General features: G+C 43.6%; 1 protein-coding gene across 2 annotated transcripts in view; it reads left to right on the top strand.

Annotated features, from left to right (window-relative positions):
- The window catches only part of RCL1 (RNA terminal phosphate cyclase like 1), a 59,525-nt gene that overhangs the window by 14,940 nt on the left and 24,983 nt on the right, over positions 1-19,602 (top strand). For both annotated transcript variants that reach the window (XM_034774013.1, XM_034774012.1), the window contains exons 4-7: positions 2,788-2,862; positions 4,031-4,155; positions 6,469-6,594; positions 14,738-14,894. In XM_034774013.1, the coding sequence (XP_034629904.1) occupies positions 2,788-2,862; positions 4,031-4,155; positions 6,469-6,594; positions 14,738-14,894 (483 nt within the window). The remainder of the gene's footprint in view (positions 1-2,787; positions 2,863-4,030; positions 4,156-6,468; positions 6,595-14,737; positions 14,895-19,602) is intronic.

Here is a 19,602-nt window from a genome sequence, read left to right as displayed (position 1 = left end):
GTCTAGGAGAAGGAGGATCACCTATTGTTGGGGTTTACTTTGGTTGTCATCTCATTAAAATGGTGGTTTTTAAAATGTTTCTTGGCAAGTGAATAGCTTTTTAAAATGATTTTGCTTTCTTAATACAATAAAAGGAAAAATGAGGAAACATTTGGTCACAAACGCTAACCTGTATAAGTGTAACCACTGGACAGAGGTATTAATTCTGGCAGCATTTTTGTAATGCAGTCCTGAGTTTTGTTATGGCTGCCAAACCTTGGTAGAGCATGACAGTGTATTGCGGTTTACAACTAAGGCTCTGGTGATGGAACAGCTCCCATCCAAGGATGCTCAGGAGGAGGGATGGTTGTATGATTTAGGGATTTAGAAGATCTGGGTTCAATTCTCAGCTTTGCTCAGACTTGTGTGACATTGGGCAAAATCCTTAATCTATCTGTGTCATGGGAATAATAGTCCTTCTTTGGGCCCCAACACTTGTCTTTTCTATTTAGATTGTAAATGCTTTAGGAGAAGGACGGTCTATAGGTGCCACAAGTACTCCTGTTCTTTTTGTGGATACAGACTAACACGGCTGCTACTCTGAAACCAGTCTATATTATGTGTCTGTACAGTGCCCAGTACAATCCTGATCTTGTTTGGGGACTACAGTATTACAATAATTCTTGCAGTTGTTGAAGACAAACTTGGACTTTAAGCTGATCTGCTCCCATGGTGTGGTCATAACATGCTTTCCCCATAGTTACCTCCTCCAGGGGTATTTTGAACCCAGTGGATTGCAAAAGGGGGTTTCCTAGCTTGCACAGTAGAACTGTTCTTTTTACCAGAACTAGAACACTTTCTTAAGAGAGAGAAGCATTGTGTAACTCTCATGTAACCCAGATAACTTGTCAGGATTTCAGGAGGACTTTGAAAACTTTAGGCACCCATGTGTGTATAAATAAACAAAACTGTGCTAAAAGAATCATATTTGATTATCTGGATCATGATGTTCATGCACAAGGGGGCTGAATTAAGGGTGCACAGGCAACCTTAATTTTGTCATTTCCTAACTTTAGTCCTCAACTTTGCAAGTCTAACATTCTTTTATTATAGTTTTTTGCATGTATCATCCTAGGTTTTTAAAAAACAAAACAAAAACAAATTCCATCATGTGGCATCATATCAACACCCACGTTGCTCAGAAATAGGGTTTGAACCTTTAGATCCACGTGGAAAATGTCTGCCATTTGAGCTAGCAGAATAAATGATAGCAGAAGTAGGTTGCAATCATCTATGTGGGCCAGCTACTAACTGGAGATGGGGTGCTCTTTTGCTAGTGGATTTCACAGATATTTGCTGCTAGCTGAGAAACGGTGAGACTCTGGAATCTGGCTTCCATTGCAGATTCTGGAGGGGAGTGGGTTCTAGTTGTGGGGAGAGATAGCTCAGTGGTTTGAGCATTGGCCTGCTAAACCCAGGGTTGTGAGTTCAATCCTTGAGGGGGCCACTTAGGGATTTGGGGCAAAATCAGTACTTGGTCCTGCTAGTGAAGGCAGGGGGCTGGACTCAATGACCTTTCAAGGTCCCTTCCAGTTCTAGGAGATAGGATATCTCCATTAATTTAATTTAATAGTGGTCACAGACCACCTGGCCTATCCTAGTCCTGTCTCTTCCAATCCCAGTGTCACTCTCCTTACCCAGACAGTCCCAGTTTCCCTCTGGGGGCTTCCTGTCTAAATTCCAGTCTCCCCTCATCTATCTCTGGTCATTCTCTCTGCTGCTCTCCCAGGTCTGGCTCTTGTCTTCTCTGCATTCCATTCACGGAGCTTCCTCAATGCTGCCTGGGCGCCAGCAGGAGGAGCTTTGAGAGCAAAGAACAGATGGTCTCCCTGCTCTCAATTCTGGTGCCCAGTGCCACAGCTGCCAAGAGCAGCAATTGCAGGGAAGGCCCTGCTCAGCCATCGACTTGGAGCATGCCCAGTGCAGATGGACTGTTCAGAGGACTGCCAAACTCTTAAGTCTCTACCAAACATATCCAAACTGAAACTATTCCCAGGCTCATAACTTGGCCAAATTCGGGGGCTGTTTTCCCACAGAACCAGCAAAAGGAACATCCCTGACACCAGGGTGAGCTCCCCGCCATCTTCCCCCTGCCTGATTTAAATTTAAATTAATGGAGATATCCTATCTCCTAGAACTGGAAGGAACCTTGAAAGGTCATCGAGTCTAGCCCCCTGCCTTCACTAGCAGGACCAAGTACTGATTTTGCCCCAGATCCCTAAGTGGCCCCCTCAAGGATTGAACTCACAAGCCTGGGTTTAGCAGGCCAATGCTCAAACCACTGAGCTATCCCTCCCCCCCGCTAGTCCCTGCTCCAAAGTCTGGAGGTGCTAAGGTTTCTCAAAGAAATGGGTGTAAGAATTTAATGTGCACAAAACATGTTTTTCTTTAACCTCATTCTGAAAAGCAGCTGCATTGTTTTTGCTGCAACTTTCAAACAATTGAAAGTGCATACATCCGGCATGGGAAATTTCAGTCCAAACAGTTAAAGTATGGGCAGAGTTATAAGCAACTGAAAACAGGGTCTTATAATGAGAAGTTTCAGACAACCTTAATAGTAGGCAGCACCATCAGCTGTGCCTATAATATGTATGTATTGTTAGTCTGGAGGGCCCATCCCTGTTAGACTGCTCGTAATTGACCATCCTTTAAAAACATTTACATGATTCTTTAACTCTCTTTGAACATAAATATTGCCTGTTTCATTTCATGGTAGTAAAGAGGTTGGCTTTTTGTGCTTTATTCTAGGTGGATGTACTTAAGGCAACAGCTCTGCCCTTGCTGAAAAAATTTGGAATCGATGGTGAGGGTTTTGAACTGAAGGTAATAATTTTTAATGTTGGCTGAAATGACATTTTGCCGTGGTTACCCAGGACTACGTGTTTCCTGCCCTATTTTGTCTTTAGGAGATGTACTATCTCATTAGGTTTTAATAAATGTGTTACTAAAAATTTTTTGCCCATCTTGTTGGCCTTTTAGGGCTTTAGCAAAGCCAGAGTCCAGGAGTGTGCAGTGGGGGAGAAATGCCAAGATTATTGAGTGGGAGAGGTTGGAAAACGGCAATAATAGTCATTCTCCTTCCTCTCCATGTTCTCCTGCCTCCCCAAAAAAGGTCGGCATCGTTTCCTCCTCTTCAATCCATACAGTTTCCATCTCCCTTTGCTTACACTTCTGACCCCTCGGTACTGATAGTGGGATTATCTCTCTCCTCCCCCATTTCCCCATCCCTTACCATTAGTGCAGACAGACAACCACTGAATCCACAGTCTTATGCAAATTCAGGGCTGCCTCCAGTTTGGGGAGGCGTCTCCCCCACAGTCCACTAATTATTGTACCTTTGGCAGATCCCAAAATGTGGGTCTGAGCTGGGTTAGGGATTGGGTAAGGAGAAGAAATTGTGGTCCCTCCAAACTTAACCTTATTTAAAGAAAACAAAACAAATACCCTTCCGCACTGTTTCCTGCCAGACAGGAGTTCCTAACTATTAGCTGACTTTTTTTTTAACACCTACTTAGTGTGCACACGGGTTAATTATTTTAAATATTTGCTGTTTCTGACAGACTGAAACATCTGTACCCTTGTTGCTTTCTGTTTGGTTAATGAGGATGAGTTGCGGATTTGATTTAGTCCTTTGCATGCTAAGCATCTGAGAATCTTCATTAAATTCCTTCAGAAGCAAGTCATTTCTCCAGCACCAATGCACAGATCTGCTTTTATTATTCCTTTCACTTAATGTCCAATGGAGATTTCTCAGTGGCAGGCATTGTCCATCCTATTTTAAATTAGATAGAGAATGATCTTTACCTCTTGGTGTAAATTAGCTCTAGCATCGCCATAGGTGTTAGAGTTGCCTTTCCTATATTCATGTGACACTGGCCTCTACTGTTAATGTTCTAGTATAAGTGGAATAAAAGTCATCTGTTTGAATTTGTAGATGTCTTCTTTCATTTGTTTGCTAACCTGTTTGCTCCTTTTTTACTGTGGTGGCCAGATAACTAGAAGAGGAATGCCCCCCAAAGGAGGTGGGGAGGTGATATTTGCCTGTCCAGTTAGGAAAGTCTTGCGACCCATTCAGTCTACAGACCCTGGCAAAATCAAACGGATCAGAGGAACCGCGTATCTTTTTTTTGTTTTCTCTGTGTTTTTTTTCATTAACCTTCTGCGGATAGCAATTTATCATGTGGTTCAGTGTACACCAGAGTAATATAGATACATATTGCTGTGCTTATTACACAGGTTATTGGATTGCAGCATAACAGTATGAAGTCCTTATCCAAAGCTCAACAGGAAACAAGTAAATAAAAAAATGAAAACTGATGATAAGGGTGTTTTTTTCTTTTACCAGAAATGCTTAGGTAGCAAGGAAAATAGAAATGCTTTCCCATCACTTACTCCTTCTTCAGCATGGAAGACTGGACTAGATGACATCTCAAGGTCCCTTCCAACTCTACATCTGTATGATTCTGTGTCGTGTAGCAATACCAAAAAGGGAACCTCACTATTAGTTTTATTTTAAAAAAAAAAACTTAATTGGTTTATTGTAGGTTGACCTGTTAGGCTCCTTTCTTTTAATAGGGATTATACTAAATGTACGTAGGGTGAGAGCCTAAATTTAAGCTCAGTTTGTACTGCACAGCACACACGTGCATTTATGCCACTTCTGTGTTACTAGTATAGTCTGTTAGCTCTTAGACCTCCAATAATACAGACAGGGATGGAAGTGGATGATGTGTAATGCAAGGGAAGTGGTACACTATGGCAGAATACAAGCTCATACTGTGCAAGCATATGGAGCAGACCCTCACGTTTAGTGCTTTCTTTCCTCTTGTTTTTCACACTGTATCTTTCTCAAACCTTCTGTTCCTGCCGTATTAAGACAATAAGAAGTTCACTCAATCAGAAGTGTAGTTATTCTCTTCCCTTTGGGGGAAACAGTGTTGGAGTTCACTCCCATGAGCTCCTGCTCCCCTGGAGGATTGTGTAACTTGTAGCTCAGTATGTAACTATAAACTTTAAAAAAAAAAAAAAAAAAAAAAAAAAATTCCCAAACAATCCAGTTTCCATCAGCCTGAAGGGAAAGCTGGAGCAGAGACAGGTTTCCTGCCAGAGGCATTGATTTACAGTGCATTCACCTTTTACTTGTGGCACTTTCTCATTATCTCCCTTGTGATGTACACGAGAATGGATCACTTTGTCCAGAATCTCAAATTGCAGCGTTGGGATTGGTACATTCTCACCAGACTGAAAGAGTCTGTTGATTCAGTTATATACTGTAAGATCAACAAGGATGCAGCTAAGTGTTTGATTGCATTCCACTCTTTGTCACAGTCTTTCCAGAACAGTGACTTGCATGAAGAGAACAGTTTCTCCATGCCTCTGTCACCTCCACCCTGTATATTTATATGTTGTTTTGTCAATTCACACACAGATACATGGTCATAATCTTAACATCCCCTTTTCCTTTCTTGCCCATGTTTCAATGCACCATCACAGGTCAGCTATGCTGGAATTGGCCCTCCCCTTTTTAAATCTGGCCTTTCTTTTTTATTTCCCTGAGCTTGCTCACTCTTAACAGACTCAGTGGCAGGATGTTGCCTCTGTCAAGCCAGATGAAAAGCAATATCGTTCAAGTGTAGTGAGTGGCTGTTTCTCAGGCATTTTACTTTCTATCCGTCAGGAAGAACATGAATATTCTGGGCTTTTGAACATGGGTTTCTCCCCAACATACAGTGGGGCAGTATTGCTTCCTTGAAACTATGGATAGAGCGATCACTGTTACTGCTTTATTGGAAAAATCTGAAATATTTTAAAAAGCATGGCAGGAGGCCGTTGGAGATAAACTCCACTTCCATGACTAGGGATCATTTTGGAGAGAGGATTTCTTTGTTTAAAAATTTGGTATCCCACTTCTGTAAAGGTGAGAGAGATCTGAAACCGTCTCCCCTAGAGGAGGTCCTCCAGCAAAGCCCGGGAAGACCAGAGCTCACTTTGTTGATATTTGTAAGACACAAAAACAAGAAGAACCCCACCCACCCCACTAGTCCTTTAAAAGGGTAGGACAAAACCACAACCATTCAGGCCTGCACACATTAAAAAAAGCAAAAGGTAATGCAGCCCTTTTAAAAAAAATCCTTTGAAGGTCTCCTTTTAAGACAGGAGTTTTCTTAGTTATAATGGGTGGGGGGTCTTCTGTACAGGCTTCACTGTCAAAATCAGAGAATTATAAAAAGAGTGTAGAAAGCAATAAGAATGCATGCAGCTATAGAAAAGTATAAATTCAGGTTGAGAGATGGGCTGGCATCCATGAATGGACATAGATTGCAAAACCAAATATCCAAAAGAATGTATTGAAACCTCTTTGTGCACTAGCCATCTTTCTGGTTTAAAGTACCTTCCTATTATAATAAATTCCTTGACTTCATAACATAGGTATTCTGTCAGAGTGTCGCCACAGATAGCAAACAGAATCGTGGATTCAGCAAGAAGCATCCTAAATAAGTTTATACCAGATATTTATATCTACACAGATCACATGAAGGGGACCAGTTCTGGAAAGTAAGTATTGAGGATTCCAAGGAATCTAACTTAAAATCATACTAATGTTTTTTTAAGTTTGATATTTTGGACTAAAGTATGCTGTCAAGTTTGATAGTGCATTTAATCTTTAGGACCTGGTCATCTGTTTTGCTGTTTAATGAATGAGTCTTTACAAGAAAAATGAAATACTTGATTGTGCAGGTCCTCAAAATATTGTGTCTAGATTTAGGTAGTGTGCTTCTTAACTATGCAATGTAACATTACAGTACATCCAATGAAGGTAACATTTCCTTGAGTGCTTTCTTGGGTGTTTAATTTGTTGTTTTAGTCTAGCACTGCGTATAAGGTATGACAAAAGTTCAGTGAGTGGAGTAGGTATGGTGTGAAGGCACCGATTCGAATCCGATTATAGCCTTCTTGTTGGAAATGGTGATACCTGCAGGGTGAGACCAAACAATTTAAATAAAGCCAAACTCATTACTGACCTATACATGGTAACTTTTTTTCCCCATACACACTTCAATTGTGAAGTCTGATGCCTAGGAACTGAATGAGAGCAAGCATGTAAAAGTCATTCTACTAATACATTTTATTGATCTGGTTCATTAGCAAAACGTGAAGCAAGGTGGAGATATTGTAGTTCTGACATAGCATGACAAACTGAGGAACTGTTTTGTTAAGACCTGCCAAATTCCAGTAACTTGTCATTTGTGGGTGAAGGTGGAAGAAACCTTGAATAACTGTCTCTAGCCTTTCCTGTTCCTAATATGCACAACATCCCGAAAAAACACTGTTCCAGTCATTTTCTCTTTCACTTGCTTAAACGATGCACTCTTTTTTTTTAGTTGTTGGTGACCACAGGGAAGGGGAAGTGCTTTAATTGAAAACAGGCTGGTAATTGGAAGATAAAGGAATAAAAGAGTATTGTGCATGGTTATGTGGTGGCATGAATGATCACCTGCAAAACTGTTTATTTCTCTAAAAGATTCAAAAGGCCAATGTGTTGTAAACAGTGTGGAGGACACGTGAACTTTTGCTTTAGTCTCACTCACTCACTCTTGCCCGTCACCCCAATCGGGGTATGGGCCGCCAACCACAGATCTCCAGAGTCCTCTATCCTGGGCCATTTGTTCTAGCTGGTTCCAGGTATAGCCCATTTTTATCCTATCAGCCTGAAGGTCGCGTCGCCAGGTGTTTCTTGGACAGCCTCTTTTCCGCTTGCCTTGGGGGTTCCACCGCAATGCCTGTCTAGTGATGTTGGTTGGCTGCTTGCGTAGCGTGTGTCCTATCCAGCCCCTCCTTCTAATTTCTTCCTCTGCTGGAAGTTGACAGGTCCTCTCCAAGAGGAAGGTGTTGCTGATGGTGTCTGGCCAGCGAATCTGGAGAATCCTTCTAAGGCAACTATTTATGAAGGTCTGGATCTTCCTGGTGGTTGTTTTAGTTGTACAACATTCATCTTAATCCTCTTCATTTTAGTTCTGAAGGATGCTGTGATGATCCTGGAACCATGTGCCTCCCAACCAATCAGTGCTCTCTGTGCCTACTTGGACAACATGAAGCCTACTCCCTGTGTGTGGGGTGCGTCGCTTTCTTCATGTCCAGAATACAGCAACAGCTCTCTGTCAACAGTCTTCTCTGTCCAGCTTGCGTCCATCTTGTCTCGCTAATGCCTAGTAGGGTCAGGTTGTTGCTCCTCATCTCTGCTGCGACCTGCGCCGTCTTTCTTGACTCGTACATGGTCCTCACGTTCCATGTACCGACGGTAATCCTCCTGGTTGCAAGAAGGGTAATCGGCTTAGTGGCTTCCTCACGACTTTCACCACCCAGCGTCATGCGTCTTTGAGTTGAAGACCCTTCTTTTTCCAGGTTAAAAGTCTCTGTTATCTCTATTTTTGGCATTTCTGTAGCAAGTTAATTTTTTACGGGGTGGAATTGCTAGCCCCCCGCCCAACCCTCCTCCTTTATCCTGACTTGGGACAGGCAGATGGCCCCAAAGGACCTCTCTGGTGGAGTTTCAGCTTTAGTGCTGACGCCTATTGTATGTCATGAAAACTGTGCCATGTTTTTGGATGCATGCCCAGGGGCCCTGCTGAAGTCTAAGGGAGCCCTGTATATGCATCCAAGGGCAGAACGTGGTACTCGTACCGGTTCTTCAGTACGGATTTGTAGTTGGTAAAATAGCATCCTCACAATAATATACTTAATACCGTAGTCAGTGTGCCCTGCTTGCATCTCTTCCTTAACCACCAGGTCTTTCTTGTAGTGGCTCCCTTTTGCCTACTGTCTTGCCAGAGCTTGCATTCTTAGAACTGCTTCCCACTTAATGTTTGCCAAGTACCTTCCCCCTCCACCTCAGAAAACTCTGTCCAGCTCCATAAGCCCACAATTTGCGCTCTTCTGTGATTTCTCTCTGAGTCTTCTATTGCAAGTGCTTTGGGGCCCAGAGTCCGACAAGTTGTGGGTAGGAAGGGTGGCTTAGTGGATGGGGCATGGGGTTGGGACTTAAGAGAAGTGGGCTTTGTTTGCAGCTCAGCCACAAGACACCCTGTGTGACCTTGGGCAAGTCATTTGATCCAGTCTGTGTCTCAGTTCCCCACCTGTAAAATGAGGGTAATACTTCCCTAGTTCATAAGGGTGTTGAGGATAAAATCCGTAAATGGTTTTGAAGCACTTGGATATTGTGGTGATGAGGGCCATATAAGTGCCTAGCTTGCTGGGTGCATTTTACCCCTCGTTTGGCACCTTGTACATGTAAACTGTATGTAAATCAAATACTTTGTGTTGGATTTTCAGAAACATTGAATATCAACATCTCCAGTTATTGCCGCTGGGAACTGCCAAGGGCTCAGCAGCTGAAAAGTGAAGTCCTTTGTACTTATGGTGCCTTTGAGTCAGAACAGCTCAAAGCTCTTTACGTTAGATTATGGATAAAAATTCAAAAGCATCTAACAAGGTGCTTCTAATGAGTTAGGCTGCTGTCACCCCTGAAAATGGAATTTAAGTGATTTGGAAAGTATTAGCCTGTAGCTGGTTATGTTTGCAAGTCTAAAAATCTGCGCAGAATAGTTGTTGACTATAACCTACTTTATGTGAAATGATTGCTTGTTTCAGACAATTTCTTTTCTGTCATTCCACCACACTTCACTTAACACTCCTGGAGACTAGGTATTGTGGCTCAAGGTATTAACAGTAAGCCAAGGTTATGAACCCTTTCACTTCTGAGGCATGATTTTACCTGACATCAAAGTGGTAAAAAGAAGTGAACTGAGACGAAACTCCTTTTAGACCGGTCTGCATTGTAAAATACTATGGCATTTGGCACCTGGGTTGATAGCCTTTGCAGAGAAGGGTTAAGGACTTAATGGGCCTGGATCCTGAACTCCCCTCATTCTTACAATTGGTTCCTCGGTCTTGGTTGGCACAAATTAGCAAGGTAGCACGTGGAAGCCTACCCTGTCATTTCCAGCATTGTCCTTGTCTTGGGGATAAATAAGATTAGCAATGACTGATCAAGCACATGTACACCATCCTGGATTTTGACTTCCAAGGTAAAAAGGATTGCGGAGTCCTTCCTCTATACCAGCATCTTCAGGAAATCTAGCATCTTAGCCTCTTTCACAACCCCTAAAGCACCTCTGAAAAGGGGAACGAGAAATCCTCTGTTTATATGTCTGGGGACTTGCACCAGGAAGTTCATCAATGCAAAGGGTAGCAGATGCCCTTTGCAACTACAGGAGGAATTAGCTCTTCATTTGTATGAGCCAAATCCATTATCACCCTGTGCAGGTTTTGCTAATTTATGAAAGCTAGAGAGCATGTTTACTAACGGAGCACTGTCGTGGTTGCTAGCTACCAAGAAATGACGTCCTTTGGCATTGTTCCCATCTTACTTTCCAGATGCTCTTTCTGTCTCTGTTCCAACTAGGAGGGTAAGAAGAAAGGACATGTCTTAATATACGTCCCACATCGCTCTGTAAACACAGACAGTTAGATATGGGTGGGATCACTACTGTTGTGCAATTCCTTGTGTGTTCCGCACACTCTTGAAACTCCCTTTTGGGAGGATCTAGATGACGGTGTTTCCATATATATGGAGATATACCTATCTCATAGAACTGGAAGGGACCTTGAAAGGTCATCAAGTCCAGTCCCCTGCCTTCACTAGCAGGACCAAGTACTGTCCCTGACAGGTTTTTTTGTTTTTGTTTTTTGTTGGTGCCCCAGATCCCTAAATGGCTCCCTCAACCTTGGGTTTAGCAGTCCAATGCTCAAACCACTGAGCTATCCCTCCCCCCTGTTCTGCAGTAGTGCTGGCAAATAAGCTGCCGTAGAAAGAAACAACTGGCCAAGAGTGCATCGGTTTAACTCTACATGGCCTGCTGCTGGGGCGTGCGATGTGTAGGGTTGTGGGTGGGGAGAAAGCAATACAAGTACTTTCTCCTGGGGGGCTGGGGTGGAGGAGCTGCAGTAGTGGTTCAACAGCAGTGCGTGGTAGAATGGGGCTGATTTTACTGCTTTGCTCTTCGGGTCAGCATGGGCTAACAGTACCTCACTGTGCTCTTTAGGAACCTGTCCTCTTGTGTTATGGCCGCTTGAATCCTCCACGAGTTCTTGAGGGAGCCACACCTTGTCCGTCTCAATTGAAGGGATTACTAGGGTGATACAGGGTCTCTGACAGGAAGAAGTAAATGAAGGGTCCTGTCAAAGAACAATCCTCTCACATGGGGCGGGGGAGAGTGGGGAGTGAGTGAGTAGCTCAGGTAAGAAGGTGAGTGAGGTGTGAAATAGGGGGTGAAGGAGGTGTGTCAAAAATCCTGATTGTCAAATGCAGAGGTGGGGAGGAGGGGTAGGGAGCAGGAGCAAATGAAAGATGGAAACGTGGATTGCTTAACTGTAGGAGGAATTCGAGTTTCCTAATTGACTCCTGTAGTTGAAGGAAATTCAAATGTAATCTGTCCTTCTTTCCTAGCACCCCAGACAAACAATTAAAACTGAACTCCCATTCACACCAGAGAACCCTTTCTTCATTGATCCTTTGACAGCCAGTCTCCATACGGGGGCCTCTCTTGAGCAGAGATTGCCACTGAGAAATCGTTCCAGGCTGTGGCATAATTGTCTGCAGCAATTAGGATTGAATGGCATGTAATTTACTCAAACTGAATTCAGAAAAGATTAAACTGTTAGTCATTTGATTTGTCTTGTTGTATCCCTCCTTTGAGCAATCATTTACCTGTTTCTATACCTCCCACCCTCAAGATCTTCTTTTGAGATAACAGTTTAAAGCAAATAGGCTTTGATTTTTGTCTCTCATATGTGAGATGCTGTAGCACAAGTGCTTTTTTGTGTCTGCGTTCATGAGCTTTTTCTCAGCCTTGTGACTAGTGAATTAGCAATTGGAGACTTGTAGCTTGTGAGTTCATCTTGCTTGTCATATGTGAGCCATTAGAAACAGAGAACAAGGCAAAACTTCTCCTTTTCAGACTGTTAAAGTGATACAGAAAACTCTCTCCAAACTCTGAGCAGAGTAAAAGCTATGAATATGCTGGTCATTGGCAGAGAATGCTGCTTTATTTGACACTCTGTGTGAACACATATACTTTGGGATTCTTAGGAAGTTGCTATCGGTGATGTCAGGTGGCTTGTGCATTCATCTACATCAGCATGTCTCAGCCTTTTCAGATTGGTGATCCCTTATTCAAAGGCAAAAATTTTCATGATCCTCTTACTTTTATAGTAAATATGTCAGTGACAGCAAGTGTATATAATTTATTTGCATGTGTGTTTCAAGTCATTGACAGAGAATACTTGACCTTCAAGGGGAAGGGTGTGCAAGGAGTGAGGGATCGAGATTGTCTTTGCTTGAGGTTGCAATACAAATTTCAATGCCTCCTGACCCCTCAGATTGCCCTTCATGACACCTCTCCACCCCTGAAGTTGCAATCCACCAGTTGAAAAACACTGGTCTAGACAATGCACTTTTTTGTGAGTTTGCTGCTAGAATTCTCTGTTGTGGTCATGTATAGGGCGTTTGTTGTAGATCATGCATATTCTTCTGAAACCATAACTTCTTGCCATCATTCTGAGCCCTGGGAGTTCTGGGTGCAAAATCATCCTTAGTGCCATTTTTGTGAATGAACTACATATTTTGACTGTCCTACAGCAGTCAAGGGTGCTTTCTTTTCCTAGCAGAACTAGATCTTGTCAGGCATTCAGGAGCCATAATAAACCTCAGGGGCATTAGAAGCATTGAGGAGGTGCACACTGTAGTTTGGCTGCATAGCTCTCGTGCTCTGTGTTTGGTATGGAGGCGTTCCTTGCTGTTAGGTTAGTAATAATGAATTTAGATTTAGACCATTCTGATGAAAAGGCCTGAGTAGTGGAGAGGGAGTCCAGTGGCACTTTTCCTAGTTCATGTGTTGTAGGAAAACTTACACATTGAGGTGAGTTAAGCTAACTTTATTTTAACAGCCATTTGCCAGTGTTCTTCTAAAGTTTAAAATAAGACAACTGTATGAATAAAAGACAAAGGGTATTGTTTGGACTTCTCAGTAAACTGTCAAGTATCAGGGGGTAGCCGTGTTAGTCTGTATCTACAAAAACAACAAGGAGTCTGGTGGCACCTTAAAGACTAACAGATTTATTTGGGCATAAGCTTTCGTGAGTAAAAACCTCACTTCTTCGGATGCATAGAGTGAAAGTTACAGATGCAGGCATTATATACTGACACATGGAGAGCAGGGAGTTACTTCACAAGTGGAGAACCAGTGTTGACAGGGCCAATTCAATCAGGGTGGATGTAGTCCACTCCCAATAATAGATGAGGAGGTGTCAATTCCAGGAGAGGAAAAGCTGCTTCTGTAGTGAGCAAGCCACTCCCAGTCCCTATTCAAGCCCAGATTAATGGTGTTGAATTTGCAAATGAATTTTAGTTCTGCTGTTTCTCTTTGAAGTCTGTTTCTGCAGGTTTTTTGTTCAATGATAGTGACTTTTAAATCTGTAATAGAATGACCAGAGAGACTGAAGTGTTCACTTACTGGCTTATGTATGTTACCATTCCTGATGTTCGATTTGTATCCATTTATTCTTTTGCGGAGGGACTGTCCGGTTTGGCCAATGTACATGGCAGAGGGGCATTGCTGGCACATGATGGCATATATGACATTAGTGGATGTGCAGGTGAATGAGCCCCTGATGGTGTGGCTGATGTGGTTGGGTCCTCTGATGCTGTTGCCAGAGTAGATATGGGGACAGAGTAGGCAACGAGGTTTGCTACAGGGATAGGTTCCTGGGTTGGTGTTTCTGTGGTGTGGTGTGTAATTGCTGGTGAGTATTTGCTTCAGGTTGGGGGGTTGTCTGTAAGCGAGGACTGGCCTGCCTCCCAAGGTCTGTGAGAGTGAGGGATCATTTTCCAGGATAGGTTGTAGATCGTGTAAACTGTGCTCAGCTATCTCTGGATTTCTGAGATAAGGTGGTTGGGGTAATATATTTTATTGGACCAACTTCTGCTGGTGAAAGGGGGACAGGCTTTTGAGCCACACAGAGCTCTTCTTCAGGCTTTCTGGTAAGACAAACCCCACCTTCACACCTGCAGTAAAATAAGGTAGCATTGTATATTGGCATTATTCTGGGCTTTCTGGTAAGGGGATTCTGCCACAGAATAGGAGTTATGGAATTTTTCTATAGAACTGATACTTTGAACTGTTGGCTTAAAGTGGAAACAATCAAGGAGAGCTGGTGAATAATACAGGATTAAAGTATTAATTACTTGCATCTGGTGCCACATTTGTATTCTGATCTTGCCAAATCCAGAAGCATCCTTCCAAATAGAGTTTGGCTCCTTAGGGAATGTTTGTTTTGTTTTTGATTGCAAATGAGGTGGAAGCAACAGTAATCAGAGAGATGAAATGAACATATAAAGACTATTCATGTTAGGCGTGCGAATGGCAGCGATATAACCAGCATAATAGCGGGCAGCTTTTAGCTTGGTTTAATCCTGAAATGCTGATAGAGTAACCAATTATTCAGTGCAAGTCAAGTAGCCTCCTAGCAGAGAGCACTGTTGGAGACATGTATGAGAAAGTTAAAATGAACTCGTTTCTTCCTTTTAGCTCTTCACATACTGTAATCAGATACATCTTTCAGTTCTGTCATTGTCTTTCAGGTCTCCAGGTTTTGGCCTGTCCCTTGTCGCAGAAACCACCAATGGCACTTTTCTGGGTGCTGAACTGGCATCTAATCCCCAGGGCCAGGGAACTGCGGTACTCCCGGAAGAACTTGGCCTGAACTGTGCAAAGCTGCTGCTTGAGGAGATTTACAGAGTAAGTAGCCAAAGTATTCTCTCTCTTGCTGTCCTGTGGCAGTAGCTGGAGAAAAGGTAGTGTGCAAGGGGAGTCGCTTTCATTTGAAGCATGTTTCTGTCTGGTCTAGCCTTTTGTTGGGCTTCAAGTACCAGTTTACTGCTCTTTAAAAACACAAATTGAAGGTTTTATTTTTCTAGAATAATAAGCGTAGTTAATATAGAAAGTATATTAAATTGCATTCAGACAGCCATTTTCTCCCCTGGATTTATTGAGGCAGCCATCTTTGTATATGTTGGTGTACATAAACGTGGGACAGTGGCTGATTCAGGTAGTAATCAGATATAGAGTTGCCTGCTTTGCATCCAGCCAAAGAAGTGACCGGTGGCTGTTGCTGTCTTAATCAGTGTGTGAAAAATGTTGTTGGTGGATCTTGTCCTCCTCACCCATGGTGGACATCATTAAAAGTAAATGAGTTGCCACAATATTGACTATACTGTGAGATGTCCCACATTTAGAATGTGTACCACCCTGAGTCATTTGGGGGACAAAACTTTCTGAGTGCAGGGCCCCAAGTACTCTCCACCTCCGTCCAAAAACAAGTGAGCCACTTTCATTGGACTGGCTATAAAAAGGTCTTTGTCTCTGTTGTGTTGTCATGAGCTTTTTCACTTGAGCAAATATAATAATTCTTTTTAATAAGAGAATGAGATTGCTGCAGGGTCAATGCCCAGAAACAAACAAACAAAAACAAAAGTCTCTCAAGTGTGAAATGTTACCGGAGATACAGGAGAGTTGTAATGTGCATCCTAGCAAAACTACTACATGTTGTATTTGAAAATCCATCTACATTTTGCTTTTAAAAAAAAATTGGTTGCTTAGCAGTTGAGTCAACTTGCCCAAAATAACCACAGTGATTAGGCCAAAGAATGACATCTGAGATGCTGCCTTACTGCACACAATTGGAGTCATATCGGGCACAGCAGAAAGCCTCCCTGGATTGCTTTGTGCGGGAATTCATGTTTTCCCTTCCTGTGCTCAGGGATCCTGTTTGAAAAAAGCTTAGAAAGCACCTAGTGGGATCCTTTTGTGATATAGCTATGTCAGACTGAAAGAGGACTTCAGGGCCATTGGGTTGGTGGCCTAGTGTCAGGGCTTCCTCTCTTCAGTTGGACTGGAAGCATTGGGCATCTGGCTCCCTCAGCCTCTTGGGGCCAAGGTAAAAGGAAGGAGATACAATATGTATAATGTGTTTAGAGTGGCCTCTATGCAGTGGTCTCATTAGAGACTGCCTGAACGATGTGTCTGATTTGTGGTTAATATCAGCAAAATAAGTGAAGGGGAGGAGTGGAAGGGAGTACATGAAAGCCTCTGGGCCTCATTTGGAATATCTAGATCAGCGGTTCTCAACTGGGGGTCTAGGGTTCTCAATTGGGGGGCCACAAACCGGTTTCAGGGGGGCCACAAAGCAGGGCCAGCATTAGACTGTCTGTGGCCCAGGGCAGAACGCTCAGAGCCCCAAACTCCCTGCTCCCACCCCACGGCTGAAGCTCCGAGCACCCTCCAGCTGAAACCCTGAAGGCCCGCCCCCTCTCTGCTGGGCCCTGGCATTTTTATAGCATGGGGGGGCTTCAGAAAGAAAAAGGTTGAGATCCCTGCTCCAGATCTCGGTTCTAGTCACTAGATCAGTGATGCTTGCTTCACCAGTGTAATAAATGGCGTTGCACACCTGTCGTCAGAATTGGCTTGTGCGCTGTACAGCAGCATCTTCTTAGTCATTCAGAGCATTTTGTGTATGAATGGTTTTGAGTGTCTAGATCGTAAGGGGCAGATACTATATCTTGCTGTCTCTTTTTTATTTTATTTTATTTTATTTATTTATGTGCATGGTACTAGAATGGAAATGGCTGTTTTAGAGAGGATAGCCCTCTTAGTGTGCTCTTTTTCTGTTAAGAGTTGAAAAGCTGAGGGGAAGACAGTGCTTTGCCTGGCATCCATCCTCTATACAAAATAAAGGAGGAACTTTGTTATATCTGCCTAAAGTAAGATAATATCTTATCACTATCTACTTTAGTCGATATGGTTTTTGGGGGAGGAAATGAGTTTACAGAACCTCTCATTTGGTACGTGTAGGTGGAATTATGTATTAGAAAGTAGCCAAGGCAGCTTTGAGTAGGTAAATTGTGTGTATTGCAATCTACCACAAGCATACTTTTTGTATTAACTCTAGAAAAAGCTTGTGTTTGTTAAACTGATTTTAAATGACTACTGTTCAATTGTGCTGAATTCTCATGTGGATAATAGGCTTTCAGTCTTACAAATGATTCAGCAATTGCCATCTTATTTATAGTTTTTGATTAACAAAAAGTGCTTATCCACTTTAAGTACTTCAAATGCACTCTGAAATGAGAGAAGAAACTACTAGTGTTGACAAAATGTAGCCAGCTCTTATGAGGCACACATGTACAGATTGTATTTAGTGCTGAAAATTTAATTTAATTGGAAATAGCTAAAACTAATGTCACTGTGAGTGCTGCCAGGTTAGATTAAAGTATAGTTGCTGTGATTATAACTCAGTAAACTGTCTCTTGAATATATTGCAACTCATCTTATGCTATAAATTTCAATTTTTCACTTGCTTATAACTTTCTCAAATATCTCCTTTTGGGCTGAAACCTTCCATACTTGGTCTCAGCTAAAAGGTTTTTTGGGGGGTTGTTTAAGTTTGTGAAAAATCTGTTCATCCATATGAGTTAGGCAAATGGGCAAAACTTACTTTTTTCAGATTTAACATAATACCTTAACTGTTCTCTTCATATGACTGAACTGTAAAACTTGCAGACTTAACCTCTGGCTAGTGCATAATGAGGAAATGGCTCAGTATTGTATGCTGTTGATAGTACCACTGGTACCCTTATCACCTAGACCTGTATTCAGAAGGTCATCCGTGACTCCTCCCTTCAAATCCGGACAGCAATTTAATCCCATTACTGCTTTTCCACAATGTTTTTAAAAATCTGGTCCTTTGTGTCTAGGCCTATGGTAAATCGCTAATCAGCGCCCCTATCATTTCTTGTCTTTCCTCCTACACGCTCTTCTGCTTCAGTCTTCTGGTTCTTCACCTTATCCCCCTCCAGTGCATCAAAAATGATATCTCTTATCCCTCTTTCCGTGAGGTACCTAGCACATACTTGAGAGCTCAAAATATAGCTGGGGAGGGGAGGAATAATTGATTTTTCACACTTACCTAACATGGGAAGTTATCAGTAGCATTAAACACAATGTTGGCTAGAGGCTGGGAACCCATGTCAGAAATGCAGAAGATTGGACTTCACTTGTATGGGGGCGTGTCTGAGTCTGCTTGCCTGTCCACTTCACTGAATCAGGTCTCAGAACTCTCAAGTAGTTACAGTAACTCCTCACTTAAAGCTGTCCTGTTTAACGTTGTTTCATTGTTACATTGCTGATCAATTAGGGAACATACTTGTTTAAAGTTGTGCAATGCTCCCTTCTAATGTCTTGCAGGAAGAGCAGCCCGTTGCAGTTAGCTGATGGGCTATCAGCTCCCCGCTCCCCTAAGTTCCCTATGCTGCAGCCACTCAGCAGGCTAGCAATTGCCGGCAGTTCAGCTGTCCCTCCCCCCACTGCCATGTGCTTCTCCTGCCCTCTGCCTTGGAGCTGCTCCTGGGAGCCTCCTGCTTGCTGTGGGGGGAGGGGGGAGCTAATGTCAGGGTGTCTCCCTCCTCCCTGCTCCTGCACCCCGCTTACCCCTTCTCCATATAGAGCAGGGAGGGGACCAGGCAGAGAGAGCCTGGGGCAGCAGCTGTTGTCTCAACTTCCTGATCCACTTAAAAAGACAATGCACTTAAGAGTGGGTCAGCTTACTTAAAGGGTCAGTGTGCATCTCTCTCTCTCTCCCACACACAAGGTGTGTGTCTGTCTCTGTATGCCATGCTGTCTCCCCTCCTTCGTGTTCATGCTGCCTTGTGTGAGTGGCTACATTAACAACGTGTTAACCCTTGAGGGCTCAGCTGAGTGCTAGTTCATCATTTAGCAGCAAGACATTCCCTGGGAAATATCCCTCTCTCTTCTACCCTCTTCCACCCTCTAACTTCACCACCTCAACCAAGCTTCACAATCATCAAAGCTGTGAACAGTATTAAATTGTTTGTTTAAATAGGGTTACCATATCTATTAAATAAAAAAAGAGGAACCTCCACGGGCCCTGGCCCCGCCCATTTCCCCAGCCCCGCCCCAACTCAGCCCCTTCCCCGCCCGAACTCCGCCCCCTCCTCCCTCCCACTCCCATCCACGGGGAAAGGGCTGCCCGAGCTCTACCAGCTTCACGGTTTGCCGGGCAGCCCCCAGACCCTGCACCCCCGGCTGGCGCTTGCCCAGCGCAGCTGGAGCCCAGGAGGGGAAGCGCCCAGCCGGGGGCGCAGGGTCTGGAGGCTGAACGGCAAACTGTGAAGCCGGTAGCGCTTGGGCTTCGGGCAGCTGGAGGCTCTGCTCCTCCCCTGACTCTTCGGCTCTGTTTAAGAGCCGAGCTGCCCCAGCGCTACCGGCTTCGGGCAGCCCCCGTGCCTCCGGACCCTGCGCCGCCAGAGCCCGGGAGGGGAAGTGCCCGCCTGGCAGCTGGGGTCCAGAGGCAAGGGGGCTGCCTGAAGCCCATAGCGCTCGGGCAGCTCGGCTCTTAAACAGAGCCGAAGAGTCAGGTGAGGAGCAGAGC

This window comes from Trachemys scripta, chromosome 6, assembly GCF_013100865.1.
Source record: "Trachemys scripta elegans isolate TJP31775 chromosome 6, CAS_Tse_1.0, whole genome shotgun sequence".
NCBI lineage: Eukaryota > Metazoa > Chordata > Testudines > Emydidae > Trachemys > Trachemys scripta.
Note: the sequence above shows the minus strand (reverse complement) of the source record. Positions and strands in the feature narration are given on the sequence as shown.